Consider the following 12,491-nt stretch of genomic DNA (forward strand, 5'->3'; position numbering starts at 1 on the left):
GTCATTATCTCTGGTGGAGAAGCCAGCTCTCTTTGCCTTAAAAGCATACAAGGGAGGCAAAGGGAGCTCTGGCCAGACGGGGGAAGGAAAGACCAGCGTCAATTACACTTCCCAAAGAATCTGACAAATCTCCAGCTTAGTATAAATAAAGCATCGAGGCCCATGGTTTCTCGGCCTGACACCTTCTTATCGCAGCCATTTGTTGGAGTGGTGGAAACATGGCATGTGACCCCGCCGTCGCATGCACGCATGTATGTGTGCATACCGTTGGAGACCATGGAGAGCGTGGTCCGAAAGGAAATGTCTGAGCGCAAAAGGGAGGCTTTGCAAAGAGGCCGAGTTGGACCCAACGGTCGTTCGCTTGTTGCAATGGCTTGCCGGCTTCGAACACTGAACCTTTGTGCAGCAAAAAAGGCCTTTGGAAGCAAAACAAAACTCTACCTGCTGACAATATATGCACAAGAGCAAGGCACTATAACAACACTGTGTGCTTTCCTCTATTGATGCACCATGTGGTTAATCATAAACAGATTTTCCTCTCTTAATTAAGAAGCATATCCATTTTAATGCTAATTACTGCACCGCTGTCAGCCCTAGCTTCTGCCAACCTAGCAGTTTGAAAACATGCAAATGTGAGTAGATCAATAGGTACCGCTCCAGCGGGAAGGTAACGGCGCTCCATGCAGTCATGCCGGCCACATGACCTTGGAGGTGTCTATGGACAACGCTGGCTCTACGGCTTAGAACTGGAGATGAGCACCACACCCCAGAGTCAGACATGACTGGACTTAATGTCAGGGGACTACCTTTACCTTTTTACTGCACCACAATCCACAAACTGTGCAAATGGTAAGAGTTACTGTTGAACAGCACCAGTCCCCCACTTCTGTAGGGATCAAACCTCTATGGAAGTGTCTGAACTGAGGCTGCAAGACCATCTGTCAAGAGCGCTTTGACTGTACCTTCTTGCCTGGCTGAAGGGGATGGACTAGATGCCCTTTGGGGGTCCCTTCAGTGGAGTTTCTTCCTCTGGAGGTCTTTGAACTGAGGCCAGATGGCCATCTGTCAGGAGGGTTTGTAAATTTCTGGCCTAAATGCACCAAATCCGATTGGATGTTGGAAGCTAAGCAGGGTCAACCTTGGTAAGGACTTGGATGGGAGGCCGGCAATGAGAATCTGAAGTGCTGTAGGCTGCATTTCAAAAACATCTAAGGCTGGTTCTATTCTACCCTGTTGTATAATGCATTTTGAACTGGAAAGAACCATCTCATGCAATATTTACATTCCACGTTGAACTGCATGATATGGTTCTGGCACCATACTGTGTAACTGCACTCTATACAAAATTTGGAAAAAATTTGAAAGTATCGTTTCCTGTTTAATTGTGCAGTCCTTACTTTGAAAGCAGTTGTTCTATTCCAGAAACTATGTTTTTGTGGCATCAACTTAGTTGAATCGGTTGAGACTTGATGGAAAACCAGAGCAAAATGTGCTCAAGCAGGATGTCCCTCCCGCCAACAACAAAGTTTGTGAAGTTTAATGAACTTTTCCCATGTTTTTATGATAGAACCAATTAGGAAGCAACATTGATAACCCAGGAACAAAAATAATGTGACATAGCGCACGAGCATGGCACTATAATGCTCCCTGTTTTGATGCACAATTGGAAGGATAACAACTCATTTCAGATGGACTGCAATGAGGCCATCAATGCTGAGTTCTTCCAATGGTCCTTTGGCCATTTCGTGATATGACTGATGGATAAATGCTTGGAAAAGTGGGAAGCAAAAGGAAAAGAGGGCTTCCAAGTGGATATGGAAAGCCCTAAGGAACGCCTTGCTTTTGCAAGACCTATGGGCAGGGCTCTTGAGGGCAGGCAGTTTGGAGGCTTCTCATTCATAGGATCACCATACAAGGTGATCCCCAGGATCACAACCAGACACAGTGAAGACATCTGCCCTTGCGCTATGCTATTCTGCCGCTGACTGTGCATGCCCAGTGTGGAATACATCTCACCACGCTAAAACAGTGGATGTGGCTCTTAATGAGACATGCCGCATTATCACGGGGTGTCTGCGCCCTACATCACTGGAGAAATTACACTGTCTAGCTGGTATTGCACCACCTGACATCCGCTGGGAAGTAGCAGCCAATAGTGAAAGGACCAAAGCAGTGACAAAGCAGCTCATCCCTTGTTTGGGTGTCATCCAGCACGTCAACAACTTAAATCAAGAAATAGTTTTCTAAGATCTTCAGAGACACTCGCTGGAACACCCCAGCAAGCGAGAGTCCAAAAGTGGCAGGCTCAAACCCAGAACCTTAATCAATCGCTGATACCAAATGAGAGACTCCCCCCTGGGCACACAGAAAACTGGGCGACTTGGAAGGTGCTGAACAGACTGCGCTCTGGCACCACGAGATGCAGAGCCAATCTTAGGAAACGGGGCCACAAAGTGGAATCCACGACATGTGAGTGTGGAGAAGAGCAAACCACTGACCACCTGCTGCAATGCAACCTGAGCCCTGCCACATGCACAAGGGAGGACCTCCTTGCAGCAACACCAGAGGCACTCCAAGTGGCCAGAAAGTAGTCAAAGGACATTTAATCAACTACCAAGCTTGCAAACTTTGTGTTTTGTCTGTCTGTTTGTTTGTTTTGTTTTGTTTTGCTCCTGACACGATAAATAAATAAACCATACAAGGTCACCAACAAATGGGTTTGCTTGTAATCTGCCATTGGTTCAAATGAGTTTACTCTAGTGGGGATTCTGCCCATGATTACAAATGGGGTTTTAATTGACTCTGGGTTGGTAGAACTCATGCAGTTTGGCATCATTTCAACCGCCTTGGCTCCATGCTATGGAACCCTGGGAGTTGTAGTTGGGCGAGGCGCCAGCAGAGAATGAGAAAGACCTCGTAAAACTAAAACTCCCACTATTCCATAGCACTGAGTCCATGGATACTCCATATGCCCAAATATGAATACAGTTGGAGTTTGTGGGAAATAGTGGTGTCCAGTTGCATTAGTGATGTCCAGTTGCATTAGTACTACAGCTTCCATCTTGCCACCTGGACACCTATATAGCGATATCTTGAAATATAGATAGATCTATATCTCCCCTCTAAGCTGCACCATATTCCTCACACATATAATCCGGACACATTTCCTTGGGTTTTCATTTGCACTTGTCTCCAGGGTCTGACTGTACATCTGCATAAGCTATACATCTATGTCTCCCTTCAAAGGCTGGATCTATACTGACATATAGCGCAGTTTGAAATGCATTATATGGTCAGGGTAGACCCTTATAATGCATTTTAGATTATATGACTCTACACTGATCATAGAAATGCATCATATGGGAGTGTCGAGCCCTATAACACAGTTTGAATTGCATTGAACTGTGCTATATGACTACACTGACCATATAAAACATTATAAGACAGTGTAGATCCCTATAATGCAGTTTGAACTATATGACTCTAAACTGACAATAGAAATGCATCATATGGGAGTGTCGAGCCTTATAACTCCGGCCTTCCCTCCAGGTGTTTTGGACTTTGACTCCCACCATTCCTAACAGTTGGTGCACACTTCGGCTGTTAGGGATTGTGGGAGTTAAAGTCCAAAACACTGGAGAGCTGAAGTTTGCCCATGTTTGATCTACATTGACCATATAATGCATTATAAGGTAGTGTAGATCCCTATAGCTCAGTTTGAATTATATGACTCTACACTGACCATATGTGCATTATATGGTAATGTAGATCCCTATGGCTAGTCTTCGCTGACCATATAATGCATTATAAGGCAGTGTAGATCCCTATAACTCTGTTTGAATTATCTCACTCTACACTGACCCTATAACGCAGGCATGGGCCAACTTTGGCCTTCCCTCCAGGTATTTTGGATTTCAACTCCCAACATTCCTAACAGTCAAAGTCCAAAACACCTGAAGGGTCAAAGTTTGTGGGAGTTGAAGTCCAAAACACCTGGAGGGAAGGCCAAAGTTGGCCCATGTCTGCTATAACGCATGATATGGCAGTGTGGATCTGTCCTTCACTTTAACTTAGTCACTCAACTTTCCGCATGGATCACAACTGCCTCCATTCGTATTTATTTCGAGCACGGGTTGACTGGTGTACCATTGTACGACCGTGTTTGCCTCTCTGGCGAAGTGACCTGTACACATCTCCTTAAATAAGACCCGTGGAACCTGTACAAGGGGGGCAAAGTCCACATTGACAAGGGGGGAGGTGCCCCTATCTGCAGCCGCACTCGGCCACCACCATGTCCTCGTACTTGGTCTTGAAGGTGACCACCCCTTTCTCCAGGTAGAGAAGAGAGATGGGGGCCAGGCGGGTGGGCACGCAGCAGACGGGTGCGGCCCGGTCAGGGTCCCCGAGGCGGAGGAGGGCCCGGGCCATGGCATGCGTGGTGGAGGGTGGTCCATCCAGTGGGAAGGCACAGGCCCCGCGGCACTGGAAGGCGTCGTAGTGTAGCGGGGCGATGATCCAGGAGTCCCAACCGATCTCCTTGAAGTCCACATGGAGGGAGACCTTCTTGCAGCCACCACCACCCTTGGCGTTCCTCCGCCTGCGAGACGTTGAGTCGTAGATCAGGTTGGAACGCACCTGGAGCAGGTCCTCCTCCTCTGTCATCGTCAGCTCCTGCATCCTTTCATGGTCCATCATCTCGTTGAGTTGGTGCTGGGCCTCCTTCGTGGCCTGGCTTCGGTCATCAGAGAAGACGATCAGCAATGGCTCATGCTTGGCCTCCAAATCGAGATTGATTTCCGCTCTCTTGTCGGGTTCTCCTCCTCCTCTTCCTCGGTTCTCGATCTGAACCTCCAAGCGTAAAAGGCTGGCATGGAGGCGATGGGCCTTGCGGACGGCCTCTGTCACCTCAAAGGTCTTCCACTCGTTGTCGGTGCCAAAGGTGTGCCTGGAAGCCAGGACTCTCCTCTTACGATCATCTCCACCTTCTACGCCTCCGCCTTGATGGAAAGGATCCAAGACTTCCAAGATGGTGACCTTCCCACCCAGGCTGTCGTACAGCGCCCAGTCCTGCTCCACCAGCGTGAAGAGGCGTAGCTCGGCCAGAGTGATCTTCTCAAAGTCAGGGATGGAGACGTTGAAGAGCAGCGGGTACCGCCGGGTGCCGGGCGAGGAAACAGGTCGCCAGAGGTGCTCTGCAAGAAAAACAATGATAATGTAACGATATAATAAATACAATAAATATAATAGTAGTAGTAGTAGCTGTAATATTACTAAATATGAAACTGGTCACCAGAGCTGCTCTGCAAATGAGGAGATAACAGAGAGGTCACTTTTGCAGCTATGTGTCTCAATCAAAAGCAGGCTATAAACAACAACAACAACAACAACAACAACAACAACATGATATCTATATAAATAAAAATGTAATGTTAGTGTGTGGGATTAACATAACTCAAAAACCACTGGATGAATTGACACCAAATTTGGACACAATACACCTCTCGGGCCAATGAGTGACCATCACTCATAAAAACACCGAAAAACACAGTGGAAGGGACTTAAAAAGCCAAAAAAGCAAAAATGACTTCCCTGGCAACCCCCCCCCCCCCCCACACACACACAATAGCATATCCAATAATACAATAATCAATATAATAATAGTAGTCGCTATAATAATCATAATAAATAACATAATGTTATAATATTATAACAATAAATATAACAATGATATAGGTTCCTGTAGGTTTTTTCGGCCTATAGGGCCATGTTCTAGAGGCATTTCTCCTGACGTTTCGCCTGCATCTATGGCAAGCATCCTCAGAGGTAGTGAGGTCTGTTGGAAATAGGAAAAAACCCTACAAGAACCTAGTGATTCCAGCCATGAAAGCCTTCGACAATACATTGAACAATGATATAATCTATATAAATAAAAATGTAATGTTTGTTTGTTGGATTAACAGAACTCAAAAACCAGTGGGCCAATTGACACCAAATTTGGACAGCATACACCTAACAACCCAATGTATGTCCTTCACTCAATTTTTTTTGATTTTGTCATTTGGGAGTTGTACTTGTTGGGATTTATAGTTCACCTACAATCAAAGAGCATTCTGAACTCCACCAATTATGGCATTGAACCAAACGTGGCACACAGGACTCCCATGAACAACAGAAAACACTAGAAGGGTTTGGTGGGAATCGACCTTCAGTTTGGGAGTTGTAGTTCACCAACATCCAGAGAGCACTGTGGACTCAAACAATGATGGATCTGGACCAAACTTGGCATGGATACTCCATATGCCCAAATATGAATACAGTTGGAGTTTGTGGGAAATAGAACTTGACATTTGGGAGTTGTAGTTGCTAGGATTTATAGTTCACCTACAATTAAAGAGCATTCTGAACCCCACCAATGACAGAATTAGGGCAAATTTCCCACACTGAATCCCCATGACTAACAGAAAATACTTAAGGCCATCCAGTCCAACTCCCTTCACCAGGGTAAGAAAACGTAATCAAAGCCCTCCTGACAAAGAGCCATCCAGTCATAAATATAGATAGATAGATAGATATGATTCACACAGAGAGAGAGACAGATATAGTATCATAGATTTGAAAGGGACCCTTAAAGAAGGACTATGATATGTTGCATATTCCAGAATAGGCAAACCAGACCATCTCCACATCAACACTGACAAAGAAACAACAAGAAATACTGTTTATCCACAAGCATAAAGAAATTACATATTTTGGAAACCAACACTTTCTCATTACTTTATTTTCCAGATCACCAGACTGGGCCACAGCAACGCCTGGCAGGGGACGGCTAGTAATAAATAAAATCAATAAATAATAGATACAATAATAGTAGTAGTAATAGCTATAATACTCAGCAGTAATATAATAAATATAATACTTATACATATAATCCTAAACATAATATTATTATCAATATCATGATATAATAATAATAAATAACATAATAATAATAATAATAAATAACATAAATAACATAAATCTCTTCATCATAAATAATCTCTCTCTCTCTCTCTCTCTATATATATATATATATATATATATAAATGCTCTGTTTGTTTTGTGTGACATCATAACTCAAAACCACTGGACTAATTACCACCAAATTTGGACACAAGACACCTACTAACCCAAGGAGTGACCATCACTAAAAAAAAAATGATTTTGCCATTTGGGAATTGTAGTTGCTGGGATTTATATTTCACCTACTATCAAAGAGCATTCTGAACAATAGAATTGGGGCAAACTTCCCAAACGGAACTCCCCTAACCAACAGAAAATACTGTGACACCCCATGGTGACCACCCGGGCACCCAACCCCCAGGTAGAGAAATGCTGCCTTAATGCCATCCAGTCCAACTTCCTTCACCAGGGAAAGAAATCATCATCAAAGCCTTCCTGACAAAGAGCCATCCAGCCATAGATAGATATGATTCACACACACACACATATATGTATATGACAGATATAGTATCATAGATTGGAAAGGGACCCCTCCTTTTTTTCATGTCAGGAGCAACTTGAGAAACTGCAAGTCGTTTCTGGTGTGAGAGAATTGGCCGTCTGTAAGGACGTTGCCCAGGGGACGCCCGGACCCCTGAAGAAGGACAATGATACGTTGCACGTTCCAGAGTAGGCAAACCAGACAATCTCCACATCAACACTGACCGAGAAACAACAAAAAATACCGTTTACCCACAATCATAAAAAATACATATATTAGAAACCAACACTTTCTCATTACTTTATTTTCCAGAGCACCAAACTGGGCCACGGCAATGTGTAGCAGGGAATGGCTAGTACAATATAATAAATATAAACATAATACTATATATATATATATATATATATATATATATATATATATATATATAAATGCTCTGTGCATAATGAGTACCTTAAAAACAAAAGAACCAATGAATGAAATCACACCAAATTTGGCAACAAAATGTCTCACAACACAAGGAGTGACCATCACTCAAAAAATTATAATTTTGTCATTTGGGAGTTGTAGTTGCTGGAATTTATAGTTCACCTACAATCAAAGAGCATTCTGAACTCCATCAATGATGGAATTGAACCAAACATGGTACACAGAACTCCCATGACCAACAGAAAATACTGGAAGGGTTTTGGTGAGCATTGACCTTGAGTTTGAGAGTTGTAGTTCACCTACATCCAGAGAACACTGTGGACTCAAACAATAATGGATCTGGATTAAACTCTACACGAATACTCAATATACCCAAATGTGAACACTGTTAGAGTTTGGGGAAAATAGAATCTTGACATTTGGGAGTTGTAGTTGTTGGGATTTATTGTTCACCTACAATCACAGAGCATTCTGAACCTCACCAATGATGGAATTGAACCAAACTTGGCACACAGTTCTCCCATGACCAACAGAAAATACTGGAAGGGTTTGGTGGGCAGTGTCCTTTGGTTTTGGAGTTGTAGTTCACCTACATCCAGAGACTCAAAAAATGATGGATCTGGACCAAACTCTACACGAATACTCAATATGCCCAAATGTGAACACTATTAGAGTTTGGGGAACATAGAATCTTGACATTTGGGAGTTGTAGTTGCTGGGATTTATAGTTCACCTACAATCACAGAGCATTCTGAACCCCACCAACGATTGAATTGGGCCAAACCTCCCACACAGAACCCCTATGTGGGCCACAGCAACGCGTGGCGGGGAACGGCTAGTATAATAATAAAATTACAAATTGATTGTCCTTTCCCTGCATGGAAGAAAGTCAGACTAGATGGTCCATGGGGGTCTCTTCCAAATCTATTCTTCTGTGAGATAGAAGAGACTCCTTGGATGCAACCCAAAATCCCATTGACTTTTGGAGCTGCTGCATCCCATTGCTGGCTCATGTTCAACTGGTTCTCCACTAAGACCGCTTTATACACTGCCATGTAATTCAGATTATCAAAGCAGATAATCCATATTACCTGCTTCGAAATGGATTGATATGAGTCTATACTCATATCAATGAGTCTATAGAAGGCATGATCATCAAGTTTGCAGATGACACCAAATTGGGAGGGATAGCCAATACTCCAGAGGACAGGAGCAGGATTCAAAATGATCTTGACAGATTGGAGAGATGGGTCAAAACTAACAAAATGAAGTTCGGCAGTGACAAATGCAAGATACTCCACTTTGGTAGGAAAAACAAAATGCAAAGATACAGAATGGGGGACAATGCCTGGCTTGAGAGCAGTACGTGTGAAAAAGATCTCGGAGTCCTCGTGGACAACAAGTTAAACATGAGCCAACAATGTGATGTGGCGCCAAAAAAAGCCAGTGGGATTTTGGCCTGCATCAACAGGAGCATAGTGTCTAGATCTAGGGAAGTCATGCTACCCCTCTATTCCGCTTTGGTTAGACCACACCTGGAATATTGTGTCCAATTTTGGGCACCTCAATTCAAGAGAGATATTGACAAGCTGGAATGTGTCCAGAGGAGGGCAACTAAAATGTTCAAGGGTCTGGAGAACAAGCCCTATGAGGAGCGGCTTAAGGAACTGGGCATGTTTAGCCTGAAGAAGAGAAGGGTGAGAGGAGATATGATAGCCATGTATAAATATGTGAGAGGAAGCCACAGGGAGGATGGAGCAAGCTTGTTTTCTGCTTCCTCGGAGACTAGGACGCGGAACAATGGCTTCAAATTACAAGAGAGGAGATTCCATCTGAACACGAGGAAGAATTTCCTGACTGTGAGAGCCATTCAGCAGTGGAACTCTCTGCCCCAGAGTGTGGTGGAGGCTCCTTCTTTGGAAGCTTTTAAACAGAGGCTGGATGACCATCTGTCAGGGGTGATTTGAATGCAATATTCCTGCTTCTTGGCAGGGGGTTGGACTGGATGGTCCATGAGGTCTCTTCCAACTCTTTGATTCTATGAGTCTATACTGCCATATAATCAATTTCTTTGAAAGTAGTTGTTCTACTCCAGAAACTTTGTTTTGCCACAGACTAATTGGCTTAGACTCGATGAAATATTCATTGAAAAACTAGGGTGAAATGTGCTGCAGGACGATCTCTCTCCCGCACAAACTTTTTGCAGTTTAGTAAATATTTCCCATGTTTTATGATCTAACAAATTAGATTGTCGTCTTACATAGTGTTATTATTATTATTATACAATAATAATATACGATATTATATAGTATTATTATTAATAAAAATATACAATCTATATAAATAAAAATTTAATGTTTGGACAAATTGACACCAAATTTGGACACAAGACATCTAACAACTCAATATATGTCCTTCACTAAAAAAATGATTTTGTCATTTCGGAGTTGTAGTTGCTGGGATTTATAGTTATAGTTCACCTACAATCATAGAGCTTTCTGAACTCCACCAATGATGGAATTGAACCAATCTTGGGACACAGAACTCCCCTGACCAACAGAAAATACTAGAAGGGTTTGGTGAGCATTGACCTTGAGCTTGGGAGTTGTAGTTTACCTACATCCAGAGAACACTTTGGACTCAAACAATGATAGATCTGGACCAAACTTGGCACGAATATTCCATATGCCCAAATATGAATACAGATGGAGTTTGGGGGAAATAGACCCTGACATTTGGGAGTTCTAGTTACTGGGATTTATAGTTCACCTACAATCAAAGAGCATGCTGAACCCCACCAACGACAGAATTGGGGCAAAAGTCCCACACAGAACCACCATACTTAAGACCATCCAGTCCAACTCCTTTCACTAGGGCAAGAAAACGTAATCAAAGCCCTCCTGATAAAGAGCTATCCAGCCATAGATAAAGATAGATATATGATGATTCACACACATACACACAAACACAGATATAGTATCATAGATTTGAAAGGGGCCCCTAAAGAAGGATAATTATATGTTGCATGTTCCAGAGTAGGCAAACCAGACAATCTCCACATCAACACTGACAAAGAAACAACAAGGAATAGTTTACTCACAAGTATAAAGGAATTACATATATTAGAAACCATTACTTTATTTTTCAGATCACTAGACTGGACCACAACAACGTGTGGCAGGGGATAGCTAGTAATAATATATAATGTGCTGCATTTCCATGTTTTGATGATGGAACCAATTAGGAAATGACACTGGTAACCCAGGAACAATAGTCGTGTGAAGGTCATTTTGCATCCAGACCCTGTCTTCTGCAATATGAGCTCTCCATCCCAATTTGGTTCCAAACTTGATAAGAAGCATGCTCTTTAAACCTTCTTCTAAGCCATTCATGCATTTTCCTTCTTTCCACCCAAGAAGCTCCCAAAAGTAAGGCAATGTCCGGCCAAGCAATCTCTAAGGTCTCAAGGAGAGCGTCCCGGGCCTTACCTTCGTTCTTGAAGCTGCGGACAATGTTGGCGGAGGGCATAGAACTCTTGTCAAGGGTGAAGCGGTGGAAGAGCTCCAGCATGTATTCGGGAGGCTCCACTTTGGCCGGTTCTTGGACAGGGACCTCAGAGATGTTGAGGGCCTTCAATAGGTTCTGCAGAATGGGGTCCTGCTCGTCAAAGAAGGCCACATCCTCCGGCGCATCCAGGTCTCGGATGGGACCTCCGTCTCCAATGCGGAGCAGCATGACGGCCCACATTTGCAAGGCCACCAGCCTCATAGTTGCCTTTCTCATGGTTGCGTCCCAGCACAACAGATAGAGAGAGATATATATGGTCGTCCCAGCACAATGGATAGAGATAGAGATATATATGGTGCTTGTCACTAGCCGTGGACAAGTCTGGAAGCTCTTGCCCAGGCGCTTGTCATGCGAACGCCTCTCCTTCCAATCCCACCCCCTTTCGTCCAGGTCTCAGTAATTGGATCTGGTCTCCAATGGTCGCCTTCGCTGCCTTATCTCCCCCAGTGTAAGCTGTCCACCAGATTTCGGTCTCTATCTCACAAATGCGCCGCTCTCTTAATGAGCATGGTGTAAACATTCCTCGTTGGGATGCGATGGAAGAGTTGGCCAACTTTTTCCCCTCGTCTTGTGCGGAAGGACATACCCTCCCTTCCTCTACTTCTGTTTTCTCTGAGGACTGTTTCTAAGGGGGCATCTGCACTGGAGAATTAATGTGCTCAAATGGCAACGGCTCAATCCTGCATCCGGTTCTGCATAGATATAGGATGAGGGACACCTGGCTGAAGAACCTTCCGTGTGAAAGGAATCTAAGGATCTTTGGAGACCACAGCCTGAGCATGAGTCAACAGTGTGATGTGGCAATGACCAATGCCATTCCAGGCTGCATCCATAGGAGCCTAGCATCCACATCTCTGGTTTCTCTGGTTGCTTCTGGATCGAGAGAATCAGCCGTCTATGAAGACATTGCCCAGGGGACGCCCGGATGTCTTGCAATCCTGCGAGGAGGCTTCTCTCATGTCCCACTGGAAGCGTTGCATTGAATCCCACTGGAGCATTGCAGCGCACCTAAATA

General features: G+C 43.9%; 1 protein-coding gene across 1 annotated transcript; it reads right to left on the minus strand.

Moving 5' to 3' along the window:
* Window positions 1-4,014: 4,014 nt before the first annotated feature.
* Window positions 4,015-11,786, minus strand: BMP10 (bone morphogenetic protein 10). Its single transcript, XM_060787505.2, has 2 exons — window positions 11,398-11,786; window positions 4,015-5,192 (listed from the first exon to the last, which is right to left on the minus strand). Exons 1-2 carry the CDS (start codon window positions 11,690-11,692, stop codon window positions 4,264-4,266), a joined length of 1,224 nt encoding a protein of 407 aa, XP_060643488.2. The 5' UTR covers window positions 11,693-11,786; the 3' UTR covers window positions 4,015-4,263.
* Window positions 11,787-12,491: the final 705 nt, after the last annotated feature.

This window comes from Anolis sagrei, chromosome 7 (assembly GCF_037176765.1).
Source record: "Anolis sagrei isolate rAnoSag1 chromosome 7, rAnoSag1.mat, whole genome shotgun sequence".
Lineage (NCBI taxonomy): Eukaryota > Metazoa > Chordata > Lepidosauria > Squamata > Dactyloidae > Anolis > Anolis sagrei.